The sequence below is a fragment of the Sapajus apella genome, unplaced genomic scaffold, assembly GCF_009761245.1.
Source record: "Sapajus apella isolate SASKATOON/1434 unplaced genomic scaffold, GSC_monkey_1.0 scaffold97, whole genome shotgun sequence".
NCBI classification, from domain to species: domain Eukaryota; kingdom Metazoa; phylum Chordata; class Mammalia; order Primates; family Cebidae; genus Sapajus; species Sapajus apella.
The window spans coordinates 2,428,359-2,455,318 of NW_022437037.1; the positions used below are offsets into that span (position 1 = coordinate 2,428,359).

Here is a 26,960-nt window from a genome sequence, read left to right on the forward strand (position 1 = left end):
TGATCCTCCCACTTTGGCCTCTCAAAGTGCTGGGATTATAGGTATGAACCAGTGCTACCTGGCCAAGGGCATGTTTAGTGATGCCTGGCCTCCCTGCCTCCCTAGGGCCTAGGTTTCTCCCCTCCAGAGCCTCTCAGAGGTGACAGTGGCTCAGGCCACTGTCCAGTCCCGGGCTGGATGCAGTCCGCATGGCTTTGTGCACTGCCTGACTCCTCTCAGGAGACCCAGCTCTGGCACGACTTTGTGTCTCACAGCTCCAGTAGCTCTAGGCCCATCAGTCTCAGTCCCCAGAAGACTACGGAAGGCTGCTGGAGAAGCGATCATGAGAAGGTGCCCCTGTTGCAAGTAGCGACGTATGGGCCAAAGTAGGGAGCTTTGGGGAGCGTCTCCAAGTCCTAGAAAGTCCTCTCCCTCCAGCCTACAGCCTCCCCTCCCTGCCTCCACCTGGAAGGCTGGCCTGGAAGTTCAGCTCATCCCTCTTGCCACGTGGTGCTGATGAAGCCATCCTGGTGCTGAGGGAAGGGAGGGCAGGTCTCCAAGCTGACACCCTTTGTGGGCGCCAGGCTGCCCGAGAGGCTGTGGGTCCATCAAGCTGGGAATTCAGAGCTATCCCTTGCAATGGCCCTGGGGAAAAGAGAGTAGAAACTGGGGAGGCATGGGGAGGCCCCGGATCAGCTGGGAGCACCGTGGGAATTTTTGCTCGCCTAGGCTCCTGCGGGAGCAGCTGTTCAGGTGGGGAAGGGGCAGTGTCCAGCAGGAGCAGGGGCATCGAGTTGGGCTGGAAGGGCACTGGGCCAGGCCTCTTCCCCCGAGGCCTCAGTGTCAGTGTCATCTGCAGTCCTGGGCTGTTGAGAAATGCTGAGTGTATGATAAAGCACATTGTTTGCTGAGAACAATGGCAAGGAAAACCTGGCAGCCCCCCTCCCCTCTGCCAGTGGAAAACTGCTTGGGGCACTCTAAAGTAGCAAAACAGTGTATGTATATCATACACCAGTTAAAGCAATTCTTTAAGCATGGGATATGTGACCCTGCCCCCGGGGCTCCCTCGTGAAGAATACTTGCTGGTTTGTCTGTGATCAGCGGTAAGCAGGCACCAGCTGCCTACCTAGTTTATTTTTGAGAAAACACAGAACACCTGTTTGTTAGTAATAATCACTGTTCAGAGAGAATAAATACGTGGGTCAGAGTCTGCTCGAGGCTCTAGGCTCAGAAGGCTGTTGGCCCCCTAGATAGTCCCACTTTTCTGTTCTATCTGGGAGTCTGCTTCTCAATGCCTTCAGTGCCAGCTGGGTGGGGGGTCTCTATGGCTGAGCTGGTCTCGGCACAGGGCAGCCAGAGCTCCCTCGCTGTTGTGAGTGCACACAGGCTGAGGCCTATGCAGAAGCATGGGCATCTCTTCCCTCTGCCAGACACATTTCTGCCCTCCCAGGGCTGCTCTGCCTGAAGGGAACAGGCACCCTGGGAAGGACAGACCACCACAGGTGGGGTCCAGAGGTGTCAGAAATTCTAGTAGCTGCCTGCCCACCACACAAAGTGGCCGGGAGCTTCATGGGCCATCACTCACTAAGTGCCCCCAGCATCCCTGCACCAGGAACTTTACAGATGAGGTCTCACGAGCTGTTTCACAGAGCAGGGTTCAGGCCATTGGCCCAAGGTCCCACTGGAGGTCAGACAGAGCCCAAATGTGAGCTTACTTTGGACCTACCAATCACTTCTCTGAGCTTTTTCATCACCAACAGTAAAAACGCCCCCACCTCCCTGTGTTTCTGACCCCTCACAGTGCCCCCGAGGCTTCCTCATCCTCCTGCCCCCACCCCAAGAGTCCTGCAACTCACAAGGTCTAGCTGCTCCAATAAACCACACTTGCGGAAATACCACTGCCATCCACCTTGGCTATTGTCAGACTTTTTCAGGGTGGCGCTATAGCCATCCCTTGCTAAGTGCCAAGCCCTGGGAAGACAGGGATGGAGAGGACCTGCCCATTGTCCCAGGGAGTGCCTGGGCTGGTTGGGGAACACAGGCGGGCACCCAGGCCTGGCTGGCTGAGATTGGGGCTGGGGTTGGAGCTCATAGAGGCACCCAGCTGCCAGCCAAGGCCACACCCAGCTGGACCCCCTACCGCACCCATGCCAGGACACTGCCACCCCAGACCAAAGCTGCAGAACAGGCTTTGTGTGCCCAGGGTTAGTGCTGTCCTTCTCCTGATCAGCACAAAGGAGAGGATGGCGATTTCCAGGGCCCTGACCCACATGAACGAAACACAGCATTTATTTCCACAAGAGGGAAAGAGTGGTCTCCCCAGAAGCCCAAAAGGTTGCCCTGAGAGCCAGGGGTCCTGCCTTCCATGGCCTAGGACTCCCCTGGGCCTGGGGCCTCAATGATGCCATCTGCCTTGGAGCAGGACCTGGTACTGGCACCCACAGGAAGAGGGCAGGGTCCCTTTAAGCCCAGTCTCACTACCTCAGCCTGTTGCTATGTACGGGACTGGCTTCCTTAGCAACCACCTGGCCGCTTCCTGGGGCCTGGAACCCTGGCTGCCATCAGCCATGGCTCCCAAAAAGAGTGTGAGTAAGGCAGGCAAGGAACTTGAGGTCAAGAAGAAGAAAGTGGGCAAGAAGGAGCCCGTGGTGGTTGTGGAGGCACCTCTGGCCACGGAGGTGAAGGAGTTCTACCACATCCAGATCCGAGACCTGGAGGACCGGCTGGCCCGGTGCGTGGGCTGGTGGCCAAGAGTCTGGTGCCCTGGGGCAGAAGCCCATGCCCAGGGCAGGTTTGGCCAAGGGGCCCTAGGCCTGTGTTCTGGTCTCCCATGGGATGTCCAGACCCCACCCGACCCCAGCCTCATTTCCTCATATGTACCTTTGGGAGGTCTCAAGAGTTTGAGGGTAAATGGATTTCCCCACCTTCCCAGCTCCGAGAACCCTGGGCCCATGATGCTAACTCGTGGCCCCGCTCCAGGCAATCCCTCCTTTCCCCTGCCTCACTCCTGCCCCGTGGGACCACAAGCTTCATGAAAGGGTGGAAACAGCCCTCCAGCAGGCGGGGGAACCCCTGGCCCCACTTCCGCTTCCTGGCAGTGGCACCTGTGCTCCACTGACCCACTCAGCACATGAGCCCAATTGTTTCTCCACGCTGGGCCTCAGTTTACCCAGATGTAAGTGGGAAAGGTTTATTCCTCCTCCATGGCTGTGACATTCTGCTGTAGAACATTTTGTGTGTGACATGGTGGGGGTGGGGACAGCCTCGAACTCTTCACTTAGAGCCATGTTCATTTGCCCATCATTTTCTCACGTTTCCTCCCAGTTATAAGGCACCAGCCCGTCTCAGGGTGACCTTAAAAGACAAGCAGGGGGCAGCTCTTCCCCAGGTGACTGATGCTGTGGGTAACCATAGCTAATGCTGAGTCCCTGGTGGTGCCAGGTGGGCCATGTGCTGGTACAGAGTCCTCACAAAAGTCTTAATAAAGAGGTCCCAATGTCATCCGCATTGCACAGATGGGGGAGACTGAGGCTTAGAGAAGGAAAGTCACTTCTGGGAATAGGAGGCAACAGGATGGGAGCCCTGGCCTCCTGACTCCCCTGTGCAAGGCTGCTTTCTCAGGCCACAGCCCTGAAGTGCTCTGTGTGCAGTCACCACTTGAAAGATGCTGGTCAACTAAATTACGATGGAAAACAACTTTCCAAGTATCTTCAGTTATTTCATTGGAAACCAGTAAATTCGTTATGTGATGCTGATTAAAATTAACAAACTTCCCTTGAGCTGAGACATCAGGTAGAATGTATTCAAGGAAAATGTATTTAGCAGAGTTATTGGGTGCTTACTATTTGCCAAGCGGTCTGTCAGGCTCTGAGAATACAGAGGTGAAGGAGAGGGGCATGTTATTAGATTTCAACCACCCAGTGGGACAAGGGCCAACTTACAGGAGAGCACCAAGACAGGGCTACAAATGTGGCTCAGGGCCAAGAAGGGCCCACCAGAGTTACTGGATGGAAAAAGATAAGGGAGACGGCAGGTACAAAGACTTGGGATTTGAAAGCGTGGGAGAGTTATCAGGCATGCAGAGCTGGCCGACCGCAGCAGGCGGCATTGTGGCTAAAAGCTTTGATTCTGGGGGTCAAACTGACTCATGTTCAAATCCTGGCTTTGCCACTTACAAACTTAGAGTTCCTTTATCCTTCTGAGCCTCAGTTTTCTCATCTGTCAAATAGTTATAATCATCATAGTACCTACATTTTTTTTTTTTTTTGAGACAGTCTTGCTTTGTCACCCAGGCTGGAGTACAGTGGCACAATCTCAGCTCACTGCAACCTCCACCTCCCGGGTTCAAGCGATTCTCCTGCCTCGGCCTACTGAGTAACTGGAATTACAGGCACGCACCACCATGCCCAGCTAATTTTTGTAGTTTCAGTACAGAAAGGGTTTCACAATTTTGGTCAGGCTAGCATTGAACTCCTGATCTCATGAGCCGCCCGCCTTGGCCTCCTAAGGTACTGTGATTATAGGTGTGAGCCACTGCAGCTGGCCAGTACCTACATTCTTATAAGTTGTTGTAACAATTTAACAAACATTGCACACCTGGTTATGTACCAGGCACAGGTGCTGGGGACATACTTGAACATAACAAGGCCCTGCCCTCATGGAGTTTACATTCTAGTGGTGTAATAAAAATAACATGCTAAGCACAGGCATTGGCTTTGGTCATAAGTGCCAGATCAGGGGAAATAGTGGGAGATTAGGCTGGATTCTCATCACAAGGAATCTCAAGTGCCGCTTTACGGGACGGGGTCCAGGAGTGGGCCCAGCTACACTGCAGGCCTGGCTTGCCCAGCCTGACCCCTGGACCACTGCCCTGCCCCTGCCCCAGGTACCAGCGGAAGTGGGATGAGCTGGCTGTGCAGGAGAAGCTGTTCCGCCAAGAGTTCGAGCAGCTGGCCAACAACAAGAAGGAGATTGTGGCCTTCCTCAAGCGCACACTCAACCAGCAGGTGGATGAGATCACGGACCTCAACGAGCAGCTCCAGAACCTGCAGCTGGCCAAGGAGATGGAGAAGGATGCCTTCGAGGCGCAGCTAGCCCAGGTGCGCCACGAGTTCCAGGAGACCAAGGACCAGCTCACCACAGAGAATATCGCCCTTGGTGAGGAGGGGACTGGCTGGTGAGCCTGCAGGCACCCATGACGGGGACAGAATACAGGGCTCACATCCCAGCTCTATCGCTGACCCTGTTTCTCACCTGAGAAACAGGGAGAATAGCCACGTGCTGCTTGGCACACACTGTCTTCCTTAACTGTCCCAGCAATCCTACGAAGCTGGAAACATCCCCCAACCAGTTTGTAGATGAGGAAGCACCTCAAAAGGTGAAGTGTTGTGACCAAGGTCCCCCAGTTGGCAAGGGTTGTGAGGCTCAAATGTCAGATGGCATTAGAACCTGGCCCAGAGAATATATACAGTCCAGCTGCTGGCCAGGTGTGGCGGCCCATGCCTGTAAACCCTGTGCTTTAGGAGGCTAAGGCGGGAGGATTGTTTGAGCCCAGGAACTCGGGACCAGCCTGGGTAACATAGTGAGACTCCATCTCTACCAAAAAAATAGAAAAATTAGCCAGGTGTGGTGGTGCCTGTATGTAGTCCCAGCTACTTGGGAGGCTGAGGTGGGAGGGTCTCTTGAGCCTGGGAGGTTGAGTGAGCTGTGATTGTGCCACTGCACTCCAGCCTGAGTGACAGAGCAAGATCCCGTCTCAAAAAAAAAAAAAAAAAAATGCAGTTGCTGTTGTCACTGTTATTTTCATGAGAGTATCAAGGGAGGCTTCTTGAAGGAGGCAGAACCTGAACAAAGCTTCATAACATTCATGGAGGGGAAGAGGGAGGGAGCCCGGATGAAGGCAGTAAAGGTGGCAGGGCCAGGCAGGGCAGGTAAGGGATGGTAGACCTGTCCCACTGAGTCAGACGGCACCGGGCACACAGGAAGGGACAGGGGCCTAAGGGGCATCTTTAAGGCCCTCGCCAGGCCTTGTCCTCTGAGGCAACCCCTCATGGGGCCTTGTGCCCTGTGGTGGCCAGGAGGGAAGCTGGTAGCCCTGGAGGAGTTCCGGCTGCAGAAAGACGATATCATGGACAAGTTCACATTGCTGGAGGACCAGGTGCAGAAGCAGGAGAATGAATTCAGGGACTATGCGTACGACCTGGAGAAGAAGTCGGTGCTGGACAAGGACAGGTGGGCAAGCGGAGCCTCTGGAGCCTTCACCCCTGGGGCCATGAACATCCTAGTCTTCAGGCCTCAGCTTCTAACTGGGAGGTTAGATGGGTAACTGACCCCCCCTCCCCAACCTGCTACTCCTCGGAATCCCAGCTGGTGATTATGGAGAGGTGTGTGAAAAGGAATCAGCTCCCAGATGCAGTCCTCTTGTTGGCACTGGAGACTCCCAGGGCTTCCATTTGCCACTTATTGGGATTAAATAATTTTTATTTAATAGTTGAGAGTACACTGAAATGGTACCAGTTCCAAAGGTCCAAGGCATGCAGGTGTTTCACACCCCTAGGGGCTCTGGAAACCTCACAAAGGAAAGGGGTGTGCCCAGGGCTTGTGCCCGCTCTTTCCTCAGTCCGGCCCCCCTCCCCTCCTGTCTTTCTGGCCAGACTGAGGAAAGAAATCATCCAACGCGTGAACGTCGTGGCCAATGAGTTCCGCAAGGTGACCACAAACCGGATGTGGGAGACAACCAAACGGGCCATCACGGAGAACAACAGCATTACCCTACAGATCGCCAGGATCTCCCGGCAAGGCGCGCAGCTGCTGCAGGAGAATGAGCAGCTCAAGCGAAGTCAGGACTATCTGTGCAAACAGGTGGAGCTGCTGGAGAACACGGAGAAGGTCATGGCCAGGCACAAAATTGGCTGCCAGAAGGTGTGCCTGCAGGCCTCAGCACAGGGCGTTTGCATGCGAGGCAGGAGGCGACCCCAGGGGCCTTGCAGGGGTGGAGTCGAGTCAGGAGAGAGGGAGGCAGTGGACAGAGGACTTGGGCCTCCAGTGGGGGCTGAAGGGCAGTGGGCCTAACTCCGGATTTATTTACTCAAAGCCCCTGTAACTTATATAAGCAGAGCACAGCCCTGGAATGCTTGGGGCTCTGTCCAGCGGCAGCACTGGCCGCTCTGCACAGCGGGGCCAATGAGGCCTGGCTGTGTCTGGAGCTGGGGACAGGGCTGGCTGAGGGCATGGCCACCTGCCCGCACCCACAGGTCATCCTTATGCTGACCAAGAAGTGCCAGGAGCAGCAGCAGGGCACCAAGGAGGCCAAGGAGCTGCGCCTCCTGCTGAGCCAGTTGGAGCAGACAGTCTTGCAGCTGCAGGTGGACAACCAGGCACTGACGTGCGTATAGCCTGAGGAGGGGCAGGTGGCAGGGGGCGGGTGCAGGCTGGGGCCAAGCTCCAGCCCAGCTCTTTCTGACCCCACGACCTGGGCCAGTGACTTTCTCTCTCTAGAGGAAACTGCTAGACCGGCTGAGGCTTGGGGCTGGCTAGGGGTCCCTGTGGGCTTGGAGAGAAATGGGAGGGCCCCTGGCCCCAGGTGGCACCAGTCCTGGGGAAGGGGGAACGCTGTTGACTCATTGGGGCCCAGGAGCCAGAGAGACCAGCTGAGTCTGCAGCTGGAGCAGCAGCAGGTGGACTTGCGGAGGCTAGCGCAGGAACTGGCTGATGAGCAGAAGGTTCGGGCCAGCCTGGAGGCGGCCCTGGCCCAGGCCACCTCCTTCCTACAGAGCATTCTGCAGGTGAGCAGAAGGAAGGGAGGGAGGGTGTCAGGGGAAGGGGAGTGAGCCCAAGACAGAAGCTGCTTGCAGAGAACGGACTGCCTCAGGGTCAGAGGCCCCTCTTCCCTGAGAGCCTCCCAGAAAGTCTGTCCTTTGCTGATTCTGGCCTTTTCTGAGGAGGTGGATTCCTTCTCTGAGGCTCTGAAAGGTCTCAGGACTCAGTCTTCCTGAATGGAGAATGGGTATTCCACCACATTCAGGGAACACTTCGTGGAAACGGGCACTGAAGTTGGAATTTCTTGGAGGAGTATGGGTACTGGGGCCACTGTGGGCCTGCTGCCACCCCACCCTCACCCACAGATGCGCCCTGATGAACAGGACAGCGAATTAGACGTGACGTTCCAGCCGTGGCACAAGGAGATGCTGCAGCAACTGCTGGTCATGCTCGGCTCCACTGTGGTCCTGAGATCCCAGAAGGCTATGTGTCCCCACCAGGAGTCACAGTCCCATGGTCCACCCAAGGAGAGGTGAGCCTTCAAGCCCATGCTCAGCTCACTCTGGGACAAAACCCAGGCTCGCCGAAGTCTCTGTGACCCTCAGCCCCTTCCCCACAGCCAGCCCAGCATCCAGCTGCCCAGGACTGGGTCTCTGCTGCCGAAGCTCTCTCACATCACACCCTACCGGCCGGGGGATCTAGGCCTGGTACCTCGCCAGGCCCGCATCCCACCCAGCCCCCAGGACCTCAGACTGCTGTCATATATCACCCGTGTGGGGACCTTCCGGGCACACAGCAGCCACGAGGTGAGGGTGCTAGGGGCCCCAGGGACAGCAAGGTGGCAGCAAGTCCTGGGTACAAACGAAGGATCTGCCAGGCCACAGCTGTGTGGCCCTGGGGATGTAACCAGACCTCTCTGAGCCTTCCCATCTGTAAAATGGGCTGAAGAAAGGAGTGTCTGGGTCTCAGTGGGCCAAGGCATGCCCACACATGCCCTGGGAGCAGGGCTGGCTGGATCCTGTTGTCCCCTCCCCACCACTAAGGGAAGAGTGAGATCTCCCTGAAGAGGCCTTAGCTTCCAAGCTAGCATCTTTTTTTTTTTTTAATTTTTTTTGTTGTTGTTTTGAGACGGAGTCTCACTCTGTCACCCAGGCTGGAGTGCAGTGCCACAATCTCAGCTCACGGCAACCTCTGCCTCCCGGGTTCAAGAGTTTCTCCTGCCTCAGCCTCCCAAGTAGCTGGGATTATAGATGCCTGTCACCACACCTGGCTAATTTTTGTATTTTTAGTAGAGATGGGGTTTCACCATGTTGGCCAGGCTGGTCTCGAACTCCTGACCTCAAGCAATCCACCCACCTCTGCCTCCCAAAGGGCTTGCATTACAGGTGTGAGCCACCGAGCCTGGCCTCAAAGCCAGTATCTTTAATCTTACAGATCCATGCCCCTGGTTCTCTAAAAAGGCTCAAAAAGTTTAGTCTTCCTGAATTTCCCCTACGTCCCAAATAGGACACGGAGAGAACTGACTCCAGAAATGGACCATTCCAACCACAGTCACTCCCACTTTAATCTGTGGGCAGCCTGGAACAGTCTAAAGGAGAGCTGTATAAAAAGTAGATACCAAGGCTGGTGTGGCAGCTCTGTGACTGAGGCTGGTTTGTGGGCACCATAGTCAGGAGGGCAGCCATGGCCACTGGTGTCAGGGCCCCAGTGAGGGCCCCTGGCTTCGCTCACGGATGTGGTCCAAGATCAGGTCGGCAGCTCGATCCAGCAACAGAGGCAGCAGCTCCTGCTCAGCAGGGGAGAAGGAGCCCAGCACATGGGCCTGTACCGCCTCAGCGTGTGTCGGGCGCCCAATGCCCACCCGCAGCCTTGGCATTGCCTGTGGGAGAGCCAGAGAGGCCCAGGGAGCTTTGGTGAGGTGCTGGGGGACCCCTGGCCCATCCCACCCAGTTGCACGACAGAAGGGTAGACTCACATTGGAGTTGAGACAGCTAATGCAGGACCGCACTCCATTGTGGCCCCTTCAAGGGATATGGGAGGGGCAGTTAGTGCCTCCCTGGGGCAGCATCCTTCTACCCCTCCCTGCCCCGGCTGGGTCAGAGCAGCCCATCTCCTGTGGAAACCGGGTCAGCACCCCTACTCCACCCCAACTGGGAGGCCTGCAGCCCTGTCCCAACCCTGACCATCTCAGGACCTCACCTGGCACTGCCCCCCAGCTTCAGAGCCAGTTTCCCCAGGGGCTTGTCCAGCTCATCATGCACCAGGTAGACTTCCTCGGCAGTCAGCCCAAACAGCTCAGCTTAGCACAGGGAAACGGCATCCCTGGTTACTGCTCATCTGCCCAGAGGAGCACCGTCCCAACTCCCATGAAGAGCGGGCACAACGAATCCCACTTCACATATAAACTAAGGCCTCCACAAGTACCCAAGGCCATGCGCAACTGCAGCTCAACAGGCACTTGGAGGCGAACCCGCGGATCTGTCACAGCCAGGCCCCCTCTGGCCCCTGCGCCCCCACCCCCACCCCCGCGGCCTGCCCACCCACCCCTGGCGTCCTAAACTCACCAGCCCGGGCCACGCTGCGCCCGTTGGCGTTCATAAGCCGCCGTGGCCGGAGCAGGACCAGCTGAGCATCCCCGAGCAGGGCCAGAGCGAGGTCCGCGACACAGTGCCGGTCGCGCGTCCAACTCTCCGCCACACCCAACCGCCGCGCCAGCTGCCCCAGGACCGCCATGCCCACGCTGTGTCGCGTGCCGGGCAATCCGGGATTCCCCAGGCCAGCTACCTGCAGGCAGCACCAGGGAAACTGAGGCCCGACAACTCTAGCCACCCACTATCTCACAGCGTCCCGTGGGCCCCAAAGCAGAGGGGCGGAAACGCAGAGCAGCGCTGCAGTGGGGAAAGGGCGCGGAGAGGGGGCCCAGACGCTCCACTCCCGAGGACTCCAGTAGGCTGGGCAGGCAGGGCGCCCTAGTGCAGGAGCGGAGCTTCTGGAAGTTTGGAGTCCGTCGAGCCCTGGACCCACCAGTTAAGAAAACAGAGCAGCAATTTGGAGGCACTCGGCCCGGGACATAATGGCCGAACTGAAGTTAGGGTCCGGGAGCCCATACGTGGCCGCCCCACGCCACTCACCATCCACCGCTTCCCCGGGGGCCGAGGCTCCAAAACGCACCGGCTCATGGCCCGATTCAGCCGCTGTCCGGAGAGCAAAAGGCCGTGCGGCCTCATGCTGCCCCCATTCACAGCCGGGACACCGGGCCCTGACGTCATAAGTCCGCAGCCAATCGCGTTGCCACCTACCTGGCGTCAACCGCCAGCGTCCAATCCGGGCCGGGCTGCGTGGCCGCCTTGGTCCTGACGGGCGGAAGCGGCGAGGCGGTGTCTGTCTCCCCCAGCCCAGAGGCCTTCCGTGGCGCGGCGTCACAGTGTCCCCACGGGGTTTGTGTGGGACGCTTGGAGCTCTTGCTTGACGTTCGGTTGGGAGGCGGAAGCCTCGTTATGACCCCCGCTATGGCCCTGCCTTGCGGCGAAAATCCGGCAAGTTCTTTCTCCATTGTAGGCCTCAACCTCCCCAGCTAATAAAAGTTTTCTACCCACTTCCGGCTCAAAAGACTTGGTTCCCGGGGGCGTGGCCAGAGGGGCGGGGCCTGTGGGCTTCCTGGTGATGGTGCCTAGCAACGTCGGGGCCCGGGGCCGCGACGAAGTGGGCAGAGGTCTCGGGATCCTCTTGGAAGGGGCCTCATGACAGATTCCGACAAGGTGCGGGCTGGGGAGAAGACTAAAGCAAAGGCAGAGGGCCAGGCAGAGACACCGAGGCCGGATTCGCAGGAAAGGGTGAAGGCCAGAAGGGGCAGGAGCAGCAGTGCGATTCAGGGAAGGCCCTGGCCGCCTTGCCAAAAATCAGGGATGTGAGAGATCGTTGTAAGACTCGGCAGCTGCTGGGAAGGATGTCTCCGGCTTGGGTGGCTGGCGGGGAAGTGACCTCACCAAGGTGGGAGAGCCTGGGGCAGAAGTCAGATGAGGTGCTCGGTGTGGGCTGCTGGAGTGAGGGTAATTAAGGGTATCCAAGGGGCTCTAGGACCTGCAAGGCCTGAGACTTGGGACCGGACCTGAGCTGGAGACCTCAGAGCTTGGGGTGTCAGTAGCCGGAGGTGGGAGCTGGGAAGGCCCAGGAGGAGAGCAGATGGTGTTGTACGCGTGAGGACCCTGATCCCTGACCTTGACCACAGGAGAGGGAGAAAGGCAGGGCTGGAGAGGACCCCTTAGCATCTTCTAAGGGGAATGGGGTTAGAAGCACCACCCGACACCCCCCCCCACCCCCACCCCACCCCCCCGCAATGAGAGTGCCTCCTTCCAGGCCTCACTTCCGCCCCTCCTCCCTCCCTGGAGAATGCTGGGGAGTGTCAGTGGGTGGGGGTCGTCTCTGGGGCCTGCTCCAGCTTGCCATCCTTCCGTTCTAGGATGCCCTGAAGGTTGATCAGGCCCCGTCACAGGACATCCCAAAACCATGGGTGATTCCAGCCCCCAAAGGGGTCCTGCGGCGCATCTTTGGGACCAGCCAGGTGTTCCAAAGCATCTGTGAAGTAAAACCACAGGTTACGAGGTCAACAGTGCCCCTCAAAGTCAGGGAATAGTGAGTGACTACCTTGCTTTGGGATCCCAGGTTCCTGCCCGGCACAGCCATTCACATACCATGCAGCCTTGAGCCACTGACTCTCTTTGGGCCTCAGTGAACTCAACTGTCTAACGGGTCTCTTCTGCCTCAGTGGATAAGAGACTGGTGGCCTGGCTGGACTCCAGGAACATCAGCCTGCCCTCCCTGGGCTTCTGTGTACTCCTTCTGCCTCTCCACCCTTCTGCTCCCCTGCCTCCCCCAACTCCCACCCCAGCCCTATGCCCTGGGCTAGTCCACAGTCAAGGCCAACCCTCTGCCTGTCCCCGCTTCCCCCACAGCTACTCCAGAGGCCAGCAGTGCTTGGAGCAGGCAGACTGGGAGACAGCCGTGCTGTTCTTCTCCCGCGCGCTCCACCTGGAACCGCAGCTGGTGAGAGGCAGACCTGGGTGGGCACAGGCAGTTATGAAACATGCCTCGAAACCCTGTTGCACCTGCCAGATCCCTCCTCTCAGGACCACCAAGTCCCTGATGGAAATTGGGTGTCTAGCCTCAGGGGGACAGAGACTTTCCCCTACCACCCAGGGGCAGATGGTGGGGAAGATCCAGAGGCCTGGGTCCTCTCACCCTCAGGTGGACTTCTACGCCTTGCGGGCTGAAGCCTACCTCCAGCTCTGTGACTTCTCCTCGGCCGCCCAGAACTTGCGAAGGGCCTACTCCTTACAGCAGGACAACAGCAAGCACCTGGAACGCCTCACCTTTGTGCTCTACCTGCAGGTGCCTGGGGCCACCCAGGCCCATGCGGGGCACCCGCCTCACACCACTGGCTCTCCCTCCCGCTGTGGGGGGCTCTCCTGGCTCCTGGGCCCAGCTCTGTCTCCTTGGGTTCATCCTTGTCCCTGGGTCTGGGTCCCCACCTGCTGCCCCTCTGACCTCCCAGGCTGGTTTACTGCCAGGCTTGGCTCAAGTTTGGCAGCACTGCCCAATCGGGCTTTCTGCAATAACAACAGTGATCTACATGGCACTGTCCAATATGCTAGCCACCTGCCACGTGGAACGGTTGAGCCCTTGAAACGTGGCAAGGGTGACTAAAGAACTGAATTTTATATCTATTTTTATTTTATTTTATTTATTTATTTTTTTTTTGAAACGGAGTTTCGCTCTTGTTACCCAGGCTGGAGTGCAATGGCGCGATCTCGGCTCACCGCAACCTCCGCCTCCTGGGTTCAGGCAATTCTCCTGCCTCAGCCTCCTGAGTAGCTGGGATTACAGGCACGTGCCACCATGCCCAGCTAATTTTTTGTATTTTTAGTAGAGACGGGGTTTCACCATGTTGACCAGGATGGTCTCGATCTCTTGACCTCGTGATCCACCCGCCTCGGCCTCCCAAAGTGCTGGGATTACAGGCTTGAGCCACCGCGCCCGGCATCTATTTTTATTTTAATTAATGTAAATGCGTATAGCTACACAATGCTATAGACAGCACAGATCTAGAGTCCCCAGGCTCCAAGCACTAAAAAGGTCACAGTGACCCCCAAGTGTATTTCAAAGTAAAAACAATATTAAACTATAAAACACCAACAAAGTCTTGTTTTCTTCCATTTTGACAACCTTGATGTCTTTTTTTTTTTTTTTTTTTTTTTTTTTGACACAGAGTCTTGCTCTGTTGCCGAGGCTGGAGGGCAGTGGCACCATCTCAGCTCACTGCAACCTCCACCTCCCGGGTTCAAATGATTGTCGTGCCTCAGCCTCCCAAGTAGCTGGGATTACAGAAGTGCACCACCATGCCCAGCTAATTTTTGTATTTTTAGTAGAGTTGGGTTTTCACCATGTTGGCCAGGCTGGTCTCCAACTTCTGACCTTAAGTGCTCCGCCCACTTCCGCCTCTTGAAGTGCTGGGATTATAGGTTTGAGCCACCGCACCGAGTTGATGTCTTTTGTTTATGTAAAAAAATATTCAGTTCTTAAAAAGAAACATTTGGGGCCCTCAGACCGTGTGCTGAATCTGTCTGTTGGGGGCCTGTGTCCTACACTGCCACTTACTGTGTGCTCTTGTACAAGTCACTTCACCTCTCTCAGCCTCAGTTACTTTATCCATAAGAGAAGCATGCCGGCCGGTCGCGGTGGCTCACGCCTGTAATCCCAGCACTTTGGGGGGCCAAGGCAGGTGAATCACAAGGTCAGGAGTTCAAGACCAGCCTGACCAACGTGGTGAAACTCCGTCTCTACTAAAAATACCAAATATTTAGCCAGGAGTGGTGGCGTGCGCCTGTAATCCCAGCTACTCTAGAGGCTGAGGCAGAGAATTGCTTGAACCCGGGAGACGGAGATTGCCGTGAGCTGAGATCACACCACTGCACTCCAGCCTGGGGGACAGAGCAAAACTCCGACTTAAAAAAGCATGCTACTGCAAGTGAGAAAACAAGTTCAAGTTCTTAGCACAAAGCTCAGCAACCAGGGCCCAGGTCCAGGGAGCCTGTTCCTGTTAGTTCTGCTGGTCTTTCTGCCATTTGAGTTTTCTTTCTTTTTTTTTTTTTTTTTGAGATGGAGTCTCACTCTGCTGCCCAGGCTGGAGGGCAGTGGCATGATCTCGGCTCACTGCAACCTCAGCCTCCCAGGTTCAAGAGATTCTCGTGCCTCAGCCTCCAAAGCAGCTGGGATTACAGGCATGCACTAACACGCCTGTCTAATTTTTGTATTTTTAGTAGAGATGAGGTTTCACCATGTTGGCCAGACTGGTCTCAAACTCCTGGCCTCAAGTGATCCACCTGCCTCCGTCTCCCAAAGTGCTGGGATGGGATTACAGGTGTGAGCCACCATGCCTGGCCCAGCCATCTGAGTTTTCTCGATTTCTCTTTGTTCCTGAATCTCTGTATTCCTGTATCTTGCCCCCTGTCTCTTGCTGTCTTTCCCCAGGTCTGTATCTCTCTCCCTCTCTGTCTCTGTGTCTCTCTCCCTCTCTGTCTCTGTGTCTCTCTCCCTCTCTGTCTCTGTATCTCTGCCTCTTCAAGTCTCTCCCAGATCTACAAGGCTCTGTCCTTGCCTCTCTCCCTCCCACCTCAGTGCTTTCTGCTGTCAATGGGGGGTACAGCTGGGCTGGGCTGACAAGCAGAATTGACTGTCCCCTGTGTCCCTAGGGGCAATGCCTTTTTGAGCAGTGTGCCTTCCTGGGTGCCCTGGGTGTCTTCTCACATGCTGCTGAGCTCCAGCCCGAGAAACCACACTTCCGTTACCGATGGTGAGTGCCCTTGCCAGCCCCTTCTCCCAGCAGACGCTTCCTGCTGCCCCACCAAGGAAACAGAGCACCCTGTGCCTCTGCCCTCAGCATGGCCTGCCTCCTGGCCCTCCAGCGGCATCAGGACTGCCTCTCACTTGTCACCGAGGAGCTGAAGCAGGACACCACCAACGCTGACATCTACATCCTCCGGGCCAGACTCTACAACTTACTCCAGAAGGTACAGCAGGAAGGGTGGGCAGGAGCGTGCACCCCAACCTGGGAGTCCTCAGTGTGCCCCAAGATTACAGGAGGAGGCAAGACTGTCAGCCAGCCCAGAAGCCCTATCCCACAGTGCAGTGGACGCTGTCCTTCCTGGGAAGAGGACCACGCTGGCCTGGACAACTCGGCTGCCAGGCCAGGTCCTTGTTCTACAGTTGTTCTGCCCTGACTCTGTGCCAAGCCTGTACTGCACCCCATGGGAAGCAAAGGATGAGAGACTCATGCCATCCATGTCGGAATGGAGCTCACAGCCTGGGGGAGATGTCCCTGGGCAGATGAGTATACTATGAAGAATTTAGCCACGATGCTGTGAAGCCACACACGGGGACACTCAGGGCACCTAACATGAAGTAGCCCTTTCTCCCCGCCCCGCTTGCCCCTTCCTCCTCCTTTCCTCCCTCCTCTCTTCCCCCTTCCTCCCTTCTCCATTCCTCTCTTCCTCCCTCTCCCCTTCCTCCCTCCTCTGTTCTCCCTCTTCCATTCCTCCCCATTCCTCCCTTCCCCCTTTCTCCCTTCCTCCCTCCCTTCCCCCATCTCCCTTCCCCCCTTTTCTCCCTTCCTTTCCCCTTTTCTCCCTTCCTCCCTCCTCCTTTCCTCCCTCCTCCCTTCCCCCTTTCTCCCTCCTTCTCCCTTCCTCCCCCTTCCTCTCTTCCTCCCTTTCTTCCTCCCTCCCTGCTTCTTCCCTTCTTCCTTCTTCCTCCCTTCCTCCTCTCCTTCCTTCTCCTCTTCCTCCCCCCTTTCTTTTCTCCTGTTTGCCTGAATGAACCATCCCTACCCCTGACCACCCGCACAGCCTGGGCTAGGCACAGAGACAGACAGTCCAGGGAACAGCTTGGAAGCAAGAGAAACTTGGGGTCATGAGGGAGGAGGCAGAGGGGGTGCTGGGCAGCACGGAGAGGAGGGCAGGGATGAGAGGTCTCCCTGGAGGCAGTGGGAGCCTCCCCCAGGTGTCCCCAGGGCAGGGAGCTTTAGGAAGATCATTCTGGTGTTTGCAGCGAGTGTGGGTCAGGGGGAGGCCTGGAGCCCAGAGCCTGAGGAGGAGGCTGGGCACCATTGCAGGGTGGGGTGAGGTTGAGGGAAAGGTGGTCCTGAGGGGGGCGAGGAGGGGCAAGTCCCACTGCCCTTCAGAAGGCAGGGCCAGAGTCTGGCTTGGCAGAGGGCTTGAAGGAAAAGAAAGGATCCAGAAGAGTGCCCAGTGTTCTGGCTTGGCCTGGGTGGATGGGGAGCTGGGAAACTAGGATGGGAGGAGCAGGTAGGTGGGTGGGCTGGGCTGGGCTGACCTCATTCTCCAGGCAGGACATCCTGGGTGCAGCTGAAATGCCAGCCTGCCTTACAGTAGGGAGTGCCGCCACCCTGGCAGGAGTGACTCCAGGGAGCGAGGTCCACCCTGGCAACTTCTCCCTGTGCCGCAGGTTGAACTGCAGTGTTCCACAAGTGATTCAGTGGCTTGAGACTCGTAATTTTTTTTCTGATACGTAGTCTCACTCTGTCGTCTAGGCTGGAGTGCGGTGGTGTGATCTCAGCTAACTGCAACCTCTGCCTCCTGGGTTCAAGTATTCTCCTGCCTCAGCCTCCTGAGTACTGGGAATACAAGTGCCCACCACCACGCCCAACTAATTTTTGTGTATATATATATTTTAAGACAGAGTCTCGCCCTGTCGCCAGGAGCCAGGCTGGAGTGCAGTGGCGCAATTTCAGCTCACTGCAACCTCTACCTCCTGGGTTCAAGCAGTTCTCCTCCTCAGCCTCCCAAGTAGCTAGGACTAAAGGCGCTCGCCACCACAACCTGCTAATTTTTGTATTTTTTAGTAGAGATGGGGTTTCACCATGTTGGCCAGGCTGGTCTCAATCTCCTGACCTCAAGTGATATCCGCCCCCCCCCTTGGTCTTCCCACATGCTGGGATTATAGGCATGAGCCACCACGCCCTGCTGAGACTAGTAATTACTGATAATTATTGGTGACTGTTGTGATTTGAGCCCCTGCTGTGCGTAGGCGCATTCTCAGCACTTTGCGCTTCAACCCTTCAGGAGAGACATACTGTCCTCTTCACAGAGGAAGAACCAGCCCGGGGTGACTTGTCCAAGGTCACACAGCCTGTTCCTAGGGGCACTGCCTGGAGCCCAAGGCTGCCTGTACCAAAGTCCTGCCCCTAGCTCCTGCCATTTCCCTCCCGACATCCACCCGTACCTGCTGTCCACACCTGTTCACCTTCCAGCCAGTCACCCTGTAGGGGACAGAGCATTGCCTGTTGCCTGGCTGAGCTTCGCCAGAGACTTGCTGGGGGAGTTTCTGCTGTACCCAGGCCTGAATCTGGGCTTGGGCAGAGTGGTCTTGGGCTCAAAGGTCAGGGAGGGGAAGAGGAAGTGCAGGGGAGCAGATGGGGACACAACCCCCCACCTTGAGTGGGCTTTACAGAGGCCTGACAAGGAGTCAGCATCTGCAGAAACCACTGGGGCTAAGCTGGCTCACCCGAAGTCACATCTGGAAAGGACCAGCTGGCATGGGGCCTGCGATGGAATTTCCCTACCATGCTCCGTGTCCTTCAAGAGGCAGAAAGGGTGGAACGTGGAGCGATGTGGGGGGCATGGAGGAGGCATGGTGTGATAGCACCCTGCCAGAGAAACGCCTCTAGGTCCCGTACAGCAGGACAGGCGTCGGCTCAGCCCCCCGCTGTGCCCCTGATGCCAACCCCTGGCCTCCTGCAGCCCCACCTCTGCTACCGGGATTTGCACCACGCCTTGCTGTTGACTCCCAGGCACTCGCAGGCCAGAATGCTGCTCCAGAAGATGGTGGCCCAGGCACAGCAGGAGCGCCAAGACGCAGGGATCCTGGCCGTGCAGGGCAGGCTGCAGCACGCGCTGCAGCGCATCAATTCTGCCATCGACAACAGCCCTCTGGACCCCAGTCTCTTCCTCTTCCGGTACTGCATGGGGAGGCGCGGGCCTTGGCTCCCAGGCCCTGCCAGGCCACAGACTTGCTATGTGGTTTAAGGAGAGTCCCTGACCCTTTCTAGGCCTCAGTTTCCCCAGTTAGCCCCTAACAATCTTTCCCTACTTCCTACTGGGTTAAGGCATCACAGAGGTGGTCTCTGTTACTGCTGGAAGAGGGATGGCAACAACGTCCCAGTAACCCCAAGAATCCCACAGCCCCAGCCTGCCAAGCAGTTCACGCTGGGACCCGAGCCCCGCTCAGTGGATGAGACTTAGGTTTGAGTTTCTTCCCCGGGAACTTACCGCATCCTGCTGGATTTCAGGAGGGGGCACCGCTGCCCTGGCAGGAGTGACTCCAGGGGCTGGTCCCCCCAGGCAACTTCTCCCTATGCCAAGGGGCTGGGCTTCAGCATCCCGCAAGTGATTCAGTGACATGACAGGCCACTGTGATTTGGGGCCGATTAACCTATCTAAACCGTGGTGGTAAAACACCTGTTTCTTGTACAAGATGCTTTAGTGTAGAGGCTGGCATACACCTGGCTCCCAAAGAGACAAGCTATTTTTGCAAAAAATAAAATGATCAGTGCCTAGTGGGTTATCTGAGTAGCAGTGAAGAGCTGGCCCCACAGGACAAACCAAGCAAATGAGGTGGAGATCCCCATGGCCTCCATGGGTAAGGAGGCCCAGAGCCACAGTGCCTCGTCTGGCCACTTGCCAGGCAGTAGGGGTGCACTGGCCCTCATGTCCCTCTGCCGTCTGCCACGCCCTCCCCCATAGGGGCATCCTGTACCGTCGGCTCCAGGAGTTTGATGGGGCAGTGGAGGACTTCCTGAGGACGCTGGACATGGCGACCGAGGACCAGGAGGACATGGTGCAGCAGGCACAACGCCAGCTGCTGCTGACCTACAATGACTTTGCCGTGCACTGCTACAGACAGGGCGCCTACCAGGAGGGTGTGCTGCTGCTCAACAAGGCCCTCCGGGACGAGCAGCAGGAGAAAGGGCTCTACATCAACCGGGGCGGTGCGCAGCGGCCAGGGCAGGGGGTGGGGACAGGGGAGCCTCAGCAACTCTAAGACCTCACTGGGCACTGGAGACCCCTGGGGGAGGGAGGAAGGGAGAGAGGAGGGAAGGGAGGGAAGAGGAAACGTAATAGTATCTCAGGAACACGCTCTGGGAAATGTTGCCTTAGACAGACTGGCTCTAGACTCCTTAAAATGCTCAAAACAGGCAGCTGGGGAAACAGCGCCCAAACGCCCAGAAAACTAGAGGGGACCGGGACCGGGACCGCGACCGCCCATGGGGGTTATCAGCCACCAGTTTGAGGCCCCGCTCCCCAGGCTGGAGCCGGCTGGGTTGTGGGGCTCCCGGGCACTGGGAGTTGGGGTCCACTCACCCCCGCCCCCGGACCCTAGATTGCTTCTTCCAGCTGGGCAACCTGGCCTTTGCCGAGGCGGACTACCAGCAGGCACTGGCCCTGAGCCCTCAGGACGAGGGCGCCAACACGCGCATGGGCCTGCTGCAGGAGAAGATGGGCTTCTGCGAGCAGAGGCGCAGGTGCGTGGGCTTCGGCCCCCACGGTGGGCGGGGCAGGCCTGGGGGCGGGGCGGGCAGGAGGCCAACTGCTGGGATCCCTGGGTCAATCAAGATGCTTCTCTAGGATGGGAGTGGGGCTCTCGTCTGTAATCTCAGCACTTTGGAAGACAGAGGCGGGCGGATTGCCTGAAGTCAGGGGTTCGAGGCCAGTCCGGCCAACATGGTGAAACCTCGTCTTTACTAAAAATATAAAATACTTAGCCTGGTGTGGTGATGTGCACTTTGTAATCCCAGCTACTCAGGAGGCTGAGGCAGGGGAGTTGATTGAACCTGGGAGGTGGAGGTTGCAGTGAGCTGAGATTGTGCCACTGCACTTTAGCCTGAGTGACAGAGTGAGACCCTATCTCAAAAAAAAAAAGAAAAAAAGAAAAAAGAATGCTTCACTCCTGGTTATTATTCCTTTTTTCTTTTTCTTTTTTTTTTTTTTTTTTTTTTGAGACAGGGTCTTGATCTGTCATCCAGGCTAGTGGTGGGATTTTGGCTAACCTCAACCTCTGTCTCCTGGAATCAAGCAATTATCCTGCCTCAGCCTCCTGAGTAGCTGGGATTACAGGTGCGTACCACCATGCCCGGCTGATTTTTGTATTTTTAGTAGAAACAGGGTTTCACCATGTTGCCCAGGCTGATCTCGAACCCTTGGCCTCAAGCGACCTGCCTATCTTGTCCTCCCAAAGTACTAGGATTACAGGTGTGAGCCACCGTGCCTAGCCCTATGTTTCCTAAATATCCATTTTATTTTCCAAGTCTTCACTAAAGAGCCTTCACTCTCCTGTAGTCCTAGCACTTTGGGAGGCCAAGGTGGGTGGATCACAAGGTCAGACATTCATGACCAGCCTGGCCAACATGGTGAACCCAGTGTCTACTAAAAATACAAAAATTAGTTGGGCATGGTGCCGTGCCCCTGTAACCCCAGCTATGTGGGAGACTGAGGCAGGAGAATCACTTGAACCCAGGAGGCGGAGGTTGCAGTGAGCTGAAATTGTGCCACTGGACTCCAGCCTGGACAACAGAGCCAGAATCCATCTCAAAAAGAGAAAATTGGTCATGAGGGTTCTTTGTAGACTGAGAATATTAGCCTATTGTCTACTATATGTGGCAAAATATATTTTCCCTATATATTGCTTTTCTTTGTGATGTTTTTACTACTCAATAACTTGGAACTTAATCACAGTCAAATTAATATTTTCATTTTAGCTGATGAGTTTATGACATTCTCAGAAAGGCCTTCCTTACCCCAAAATCATAAAAATCTTCATTGATGTTGGAGTTTCACACTGGGATCTAAGTGTTGGTTCCATCAAGGATGTAGTTGGTGGAGAGAGCAGAGAGGGGCATGGGGAGGGGAGCAGACCCAACCTGGTTTCCCCCCAACTCCTTAGTGGAGCCCAGAAGCCACCATTTTCCCCACAGATGGCCCAGCTCATGGCAGCTTGGGACCCACTGTGTCCTGCAGGCAGTTCCAGAAAGCAGAGGAACACTTCTCCACGGCCATCCAGCACAACCCCCAGAAGGCCCAGTACTACCTGTACCGGGCCAAGAGCCGGCAGCTGCTGCAGAACATTTTTGGGGCCCGCCAGGATGTGGCCACTGTCCTGCTCCTCAACCCCAAGCAACCAAAGGTGGGTTCCTGTCGTGTCAGGAGGACAGGCTCCGGAGTCATACCTGATGCATAAAGATACTTCTCGGCCCCCAAAGAAATCTGGTTTGATAACAATCATAAGGCCAGGCGCAGTGGCTCACGCCTGTAATCCGAGCACTTTGGGAGGCCAAGTCAGGTAGATCATGAGGTCAGGAGTTTGAGACCAGTCTGGCCAACATGGTGAAACCCCGTCTCTACTAAAAATACAAAAATTTGGCAGGCATGGTGGTACACACTTGTAATCCCAGCTGCTTAGGAGACTGGGGCATGAGAATCGCTTCAACCCGGGAGGCAGAGGTTGCTGTGAGCCGAGATTGTGCCACTACCCTCCAGCCTGGGCGACAGAGTGAGACTCCGTCTCAAAAAACAAAGACAAAAAACTTTGCAAAACTCTTCTTTCTTCAGCCCTGGGAAGGGCCAAGCTGGGCTGTGCGGGGGGTCAGGGCAGCATCACACTGCTCCTTGCTCTGGCCCTCACCTGACTCTGGTCACCCCCTTTCATGGCAGCTGTCCCTGCTGATGACCAACCTCTTCCCGGGCATGTCAGTGGAGGAGGTACTTAGCACCCAGGTAGCCCACCTGGCCAGGCTGCAGCTGGAGCAGATGGTGGAGGGCAGCCTGCAGGCCGGTGGCCCACAAGGCATTGTGGGGTAAGTGCTGGAGGAGGGGGCACCAGCTAGGGCTGGGGAATGGCTGTAGCGCCAGGCTCCTCTGGCTCCAGCTGCATGCCCGGGTCATTGTCCAGTCTTGGAGTGACCAGCATGGGCCAGGGAGGCTGACTCTGCCTTGGGGGGCGTCACTTGGCAGGATGCTCAGGCAGTGGGAGTTGGAGCGCCAGAAGGCCTGGGCCCTGCGACACTCATGGATGCAGGGGAAGCCTTTGACTGAGACCTCCGAGGAGCTGAAGGCGGCTCCTGAGTTCCTGCAGGCAGAACCAGAAGGCTCAGGGGGAGAGGCTGAGGCCCCCAAGGAGGAGGAAGAGAAGAAGGAGGAGAAAAAAGAGGTAAGTGGAACACATGCCAGGGCCTGGGGCGCTGGGGGTCGGGGCAGAGCATACCCCAGCCCAGGGCTGCAGCATGCAGGCCAGTGGAGTCTGGCTTCCAGGCCTGGCTCTGCAACCCCTCAGCTGTGTGAGGGGCTGGGGACATCTTGCTGTGAGATGGGGATGGCACCAGCAAGGGGTGCTCCTGAGGGAAGGTGTGTGGGGATGTGGGCACAGGTGCACAGACTCACAGAGGGGAGTCACACCCCTGCCCATGGCCACTGTCACGAATTCTACTGTGTGTACTAGCCACTTGCCACTTGTGACAGAATTTTTTTTTTTTTTTTTTTTTTTTTTTTTTTTTTTTTTTAGACAGAGTCTTGCTCTGTCATCTGGGCTGGAGTGCAGTGGCATAATCTCAGTTCACTGCAACCTCCACTCCTGGGTTCATGTAATTCTCATGCCTTAGCCTCCCAGGTAGCTGGGATTACAGGTGCACACCACAACGCCCAGCTAATTTTTTGTATTTTTAGTATTTTTGTTGGGCTTAAGTGATCTGCATTCCTGGGCCTCCCCGTGTTGGTATTACAGGCATGAGCCATTGTAGCCAGCCCCAAGGATTTTCTTAATTCTTAAATTTGTTTCTGAAAACCTCTTATTGAATGTAACATGAACATAGAAAAGTGCACAAATCCTAAGTACCAGTTTGATGAATTTTCACAGATTGCATTACACCCATGATATCATTATCCAGATGGAGAAAGAACACTTTCCCAGCTCCCAGAAGCCCCTTGGGGCCCCCTTTGAGGCCCCTCCCTTAGCCCATCCCACCTACAAGGCTGTCCTGATTCCTAACGCCAAACATGAGTTTTGTCTTTTCTTCACATAAACGGACAGCATGGTGACATCACCCACGCTGCAGCTGGTGGCAGCAGCCTGCTCCCTCTCGCTGGTGCTGTAGAATATTCCGTCCTACCCCACTGTGTGTTTCTCTATTCTACTGCTGGTAAATGTCAAGTACACTTATGTTCAAAGGAAACTTTACGCAATTGAAGTACAGGAATACCAGCATCCTTTGCCATGAGTAGAAAATGTGGGCGGGCGCAGTGGCTCATGCCTGTAATCCCAGCACTTTGGGAGGCCAAGATGGGCAGATCGTTTGAGCCCAGGTGTTCAAGACTAGCCTGGGAAACATGGCCAAAACCCTATCTCTACAAAAAATACAAGAATTAGCCAGGCATGGTGGTGTGTGCCTATAGTCCCAGCTACTTGGGAGGCTGAGGCAAGAGGATCTCTTGAGCTCAAGAGGTTAAGGCTGTGGTGAGCCTTAATCATACCACTGCATGCCAACCTGAGTGAGAGAGCAAGACCCCGTCTAAAGAAGAAGAGATAAAAGAAAATGCTAGCTCTTCCGTCTTCTAGCTCATGTTAGAATGAATATTAAAGTACACACCTTCCCTCTGTGTGTCCCCTGAAGTCAGGGGCTCCCTCCCCCAGGGAGATGCTGGGTGAAGTGGACGGAGCCCAGGGCAGGAACCCAGAGTGCAACCCCCAGCTGGCGGCTGGGGCACTGTGGTGCACCTCGTTGTCTGCAGGTATAAATGTGGGCAGAGACCCGCAGCCTGGAATCAAACTCAGCCTCTCTGCTTCTTAACTGAGTGACCCTGGGTGGGATTTTTAGGGGCTCTGAGCCTTGGTTTCCTGGTCAGTGAGATAGTCATTAGTACCAGTAGTTCTCCCCTTCCCTCCAGCCCTACTTGTGCTCGGAGAATGGAAGAGGGTAAGGCAGAGAGAAGCCCCTCAAATCCTCAGGAAGCATTCCCCAGGGCACAGCCTTTTCCCATTTATAGAAGCCTGTCCCACAGCTGAACTAATTTTCATTTTGCAGCTGAAAAGATTAAGGCGCTAGCATCCCCTTAAACACAGCTGTTCTCATGGCACCACACCTGTCTAGCCTGGCCACTGCCCTTCCTGCCAGGTTTAGTCTCTCCACGTCCCCACCCCACCCTAACCTGGCACCTTCAAGGAACTCTGAGCTCAGGGGAATGACCACTGAAGAGTCCCAGGGCCTTTGGTCTTCCAGAGGCACAGCTGCACGGGCCTTCTACCATCTGAACTACAAAGCCTGTTTCTTGCCACAGGAGAAGAAACCAGAGCTCATCCTTAGAAAGACGGAGTCTCTGTCTGACAGCTACCTTGACCAGACCTCTTCAGCCTCTAGCATTGACTGTAAGTCCCTGGTGCTCCTGCCAGGCCTCAGGAAGCCAAGGGAGCAGGATGGTCAAAGGTCAGGGGTCTAAGACCGCCGGCCTAGATGTGAGTTCGGCCACTGCTGACAGCTGGGTGGCCTGGGGCGAGCGGCTCTAGAGTGTGAGTAATGCTCTTACAGGGGACACAGCGGGCAGTGCCCAGCACGGCAGGGAGCCTGAGGCTTGGTCCAGGCACTTCACGGAAGCTGCTCCTCCACTCTGGTTCCCTCCCAGGCCTGTCCCTGAAATAAGCTCACAAACCCTGTGCACTGACAGGGGCTTCTAGCCCCAGTTCCACAGGGCCCCCACCTGGAGGAGACAGAAGTGAAGAACCGGGTCGCTGCTCCTTAGAGGCCTTAGGACGGGTGTGCATAGCCCTCAGGGGGTGGCAGGGCCCAGCCCCTTCTTCATTTCGTGAATCCAGCAAATCCACCAAGTGCCTAGGCCAGGCCTGTGCTCAACACTGGGCGCAGGGATGACTGGCATAGTCCTTGCCCTGGGACATGAGCTCTAAGCTCCAAAAGGAAGAAGGCTGCCCGGTGACCTGACAGCCAGGAGACACGGCAGACAGTGCGGGGGAAGCCCGGGCTGTGGGCGCATTTAGGGCCTTTTAGTGGGGGTGAGGACGGAAGGGCAGGAGGGTGGGATGCAGGTAGGGGATTCAGGTGCTGTCTGCTGCAGTGGAAACACAGAGGGAAGGGGCAGCCGCAGAACGGAGGCCTGGGACAGGGTGAAGGGGGCTCTCGAGCATCTCCCCCCATCCCACAGCCCCGCCCCTCAAGGTCTGGGTCGCTGCAGGGCTGGGCAGGGTTGATCTGCAGGCTTTTCCCTTTGGCTTTCCTTTTGGGAAGCCCCTTTTCCTGGAGCTGTCCAGGGCAGGTGTGGCAGGCCTGATGGGCTCTTGGCACACCCATCCCAGTCAGGACCACAGGCACCTCAGAGAATGGGACGTCAGCCACCTGCCAGGAATACAAGAGCACCTCAGCCACCGCCGTGACATTCTCTGACTCGTCACAGCTGAAGACGCAATCCTCAGACTCTGGGAACAACCGGGAGGCACTGAGCCATGGTCCCAGAAAAATCAAGTCCAGCCAGGGCCAGAGGCAGAGCTCCAGCAAGATCGAGGCCACCCAGAGCCCAAGGCAGGCACCCAGCAAGACCAAGACCACCCGGGGCCCAAGGCAGAGGCCCAGAAAGGCCAAGGCTGCTTGTGGCCGGAGCTGGAGACCCAGCAAGGTTGATGCCACCCAGGGCAGAAGCAGGGGACTGCTCCGAAGTTCTGCCAAGACTGAGGTTTTCTATGACTCAAACGGGAGTCTCAGCAAGACTAAGGATGTCCAAGGCCAGAGCCAGAGGCCCAGCGAGGCTGAGGCTGCCCAGGGCAAGAGCCAGAGCATGAGCTCAACTTCCAGCAAGGCCGAGTCCATCTGGGGACCCAGCCCCAGTCTCAGCAAAACTGAGGTTGGTCAGGACCTCACCCACTGTGAAGCGCTCTGAAGGGACCACCCAGCCCCTCACTTCTTGCTGGGGAGGGGAGCAGTTCTACCCACCACTTCCCACACTGGCACTCAGCCAGCTGCCTCCTTCCAGAGCAATTAAAAATCTTAGCGGTCAGGCATGGTGGCTAACGCCTATAATCCCAGCACTTTGGGAGGCCAAGGCCAGCAGATCACCTGAGGTCGGGAGTTCAAGACCAGCCTGACCAACATGGAGGAACCC

General features: G+C 56.4%; 3 protein-coding genes across 13 annotated transcripts; 2 read left to right on the plus strand and 1 right to left on the minus strand.

Annotated features, from left to right (window-relative positions):
• PTRH1 (peptidyl-tRNA hydrolase 1 homolog) lies at nucleotides 1-12,312 on the minus strand. 9 transcript variants are annotated; one of them, XM_032257324.1, is made up of 6 exons: nucleotides 11,037-11,325; nucleotides 10,302-10,521; nucleotides 9,937-10,036; nucleotides 9,713-9,758; nucleotides 9,469-9,616; nucleotides 6,390-7,969 (listed from the first exon to the last, which is right to left on the minus strand). In XM_032257324.1, exons 2-6 carry the CDS (start codon nucleotides 10,468-10,470, stop codon nucleotides 7,791-7,793), a joined length of 642 nt encoding a protein of 213 aa, XP_032113215.1. In that variant the 5' UTR covers nucleotides 10,471-10,521; nucleotides 11,037-11,325; the 3' UTR covers nucleotides 6,390-7,790. The 9 variants fall into 9 exon arrangements, 8 of the variants coding, with proteins under 8 accessions (XP_032113218.1, XP_032113215.1, XP_032113213.1 ...); XM_032257322.1 differs by having other exon boundaries at nucleotides 10,869-11,325; XR_004262381.1 differs by having other exon boundaries at nucleotides 7,881-7,969; nucleotides 9,356-9,616; nucleotides 10,869-11,325.
• On the plus strand, nucleotides 2,505-9,243 carry CFAP157 (cilia and flagella associated protein 157). Its single transcript, XM_032257332.1, has 9 exons — nucleotides 2,505-2,710; nucleotides 4,865-5,136; nucleotides 6,057-6,210; nucleotides 6,633-6,900; nucleotides 7,233-7,363; nucleotides 7,613-7,763; nucleotides 8,103-8,269; nucleotides 8,357-8,543; nucleotides 9,172-9,243. Exons 1-9 carry the CDS (start codon nucleotides 2,547-2,549, stop codon nucleotides 9,241-9,243), a joined length of 1,566 nt encoding a protein of 521 aa, XP_032113223.1. The 5' UTR covers nucleotides 2,505-2,546.
• On the plus strand, nucleotides 11,397-26,850 carry TTC16 (tetratricopeptide repeat domain 16). Of its 3 annotated transcripts, none has more exons than XM_032257316.1 (14): nucleotides 11,397-11,495; nucleotides 12,197-12,369; nucleotides 12,690-12,780; nucleotides 12,982-13,125; nucleotides 15,486-15,586; nucleotides 15,674-15,803; nucleotides 18,552-18,766; nucleotides 19,554-19,798; nucleotides 20,191-20,332; nucleotides 21,825-21,990; nucleotides 22,518-22,660; nucleotides 22,818-23,013; nucleotides 25,134-25,221; nucleotides 26,161-26,850. In XM_032257316.1, the coding sequence occupies exons 1-14, from the start codon at nucleotides 11,478-11,480 to the stop codon at nucleotides 26,736-26,738; spliced, it is 2,430 nt and encodes an 809-aa protein (XP_032113207.1). In that variant the 5' UTR covers nucleotides 11,397-11,477; the 3' UTR covers nucleotides 26,739-26,850. The 3 variants fall into 3 exon arrangements, with proteins under 3 accessions (XP_032113207.1, XP_032113209.1, XP_032113208.1); XM_032257318.1 differs by having other exon boundaries at nucleotides 22,939-23,013; nucleotides 26,161-26,363; XM_032257317.1 differs by lacking the exon at nucleotides 11,397-11,495 and having other exon boundaries at nucleotides 12,279-12,780; nucleotides 13,010-13,125.
• Nucleotides 26,851-26,960: the final 110 nt, after the last annotated feature.

Excerpts from the sequence above, each read along its gene's own strand:
- CFAP157 (XM_032257332.1), top strand. The coding sequence starts at position 2,547 with ATGGCTCCCAAAAAGAGTGTGAGTAAGGCAGGCAAGGAACTTGAGGTC. Across the intron at positions 2,711-4,864 it reads CTGGAGGACCGGCTGGCCCG|GTACCAGCGGAAGTGGGATG; the intron begins GTGCGTGGGCTG and ends CCCCTGCCCCAG. Across the intron at positions 7,364-7,612 it reads GTGGACAACCAGGCACTGAC|GAGCCAGAGAGACCAGCTGA; the intron begins GTGCGTATAGCC and ends ATTGGGGCCCAG.
- PTRH1 (XM_032257322.1), bottom strand. The coding sequence starts at position 11,006 with ATGACGTCAGGGCCCGGTGTCCCGGCTGTGAATGGGGGCAGCATGAGG. Across the intron at positions 9,759-9,936 it reads AAGCTGGGGGGCAGTGCCAG|GGGCCACAATGGAGTGCGGT; the intron begins GTGAGGTCCTGA and ends TATCCCTTGAAG. Across the intron at positions 7,970-9,468 it reads CCTGATCTTGGACCACATCC|GAAGACTGAGTCCTGAGACC; the intron begins GTGAGCGAAGCC and ends TTCTCCATTCAG.
- TTC16 (XM_032257316.1), top strand. Across the intron at positions 15,587-15,673 it reads CCACACTTCCGTTACCGATG|CATGGCCTGCCTCCTGGCCC; the intron begins GTGAGTGCCCTT and ends CTCTGCCCTCAG. Across the intron at positions 15,804-18,551 it reads TCTACAACTTACTCCAGAAG|CCCCACCTCTGCTACCGGGA; the intron begins GTACAGCAGGAA and ends GGCCTCCTGCAG.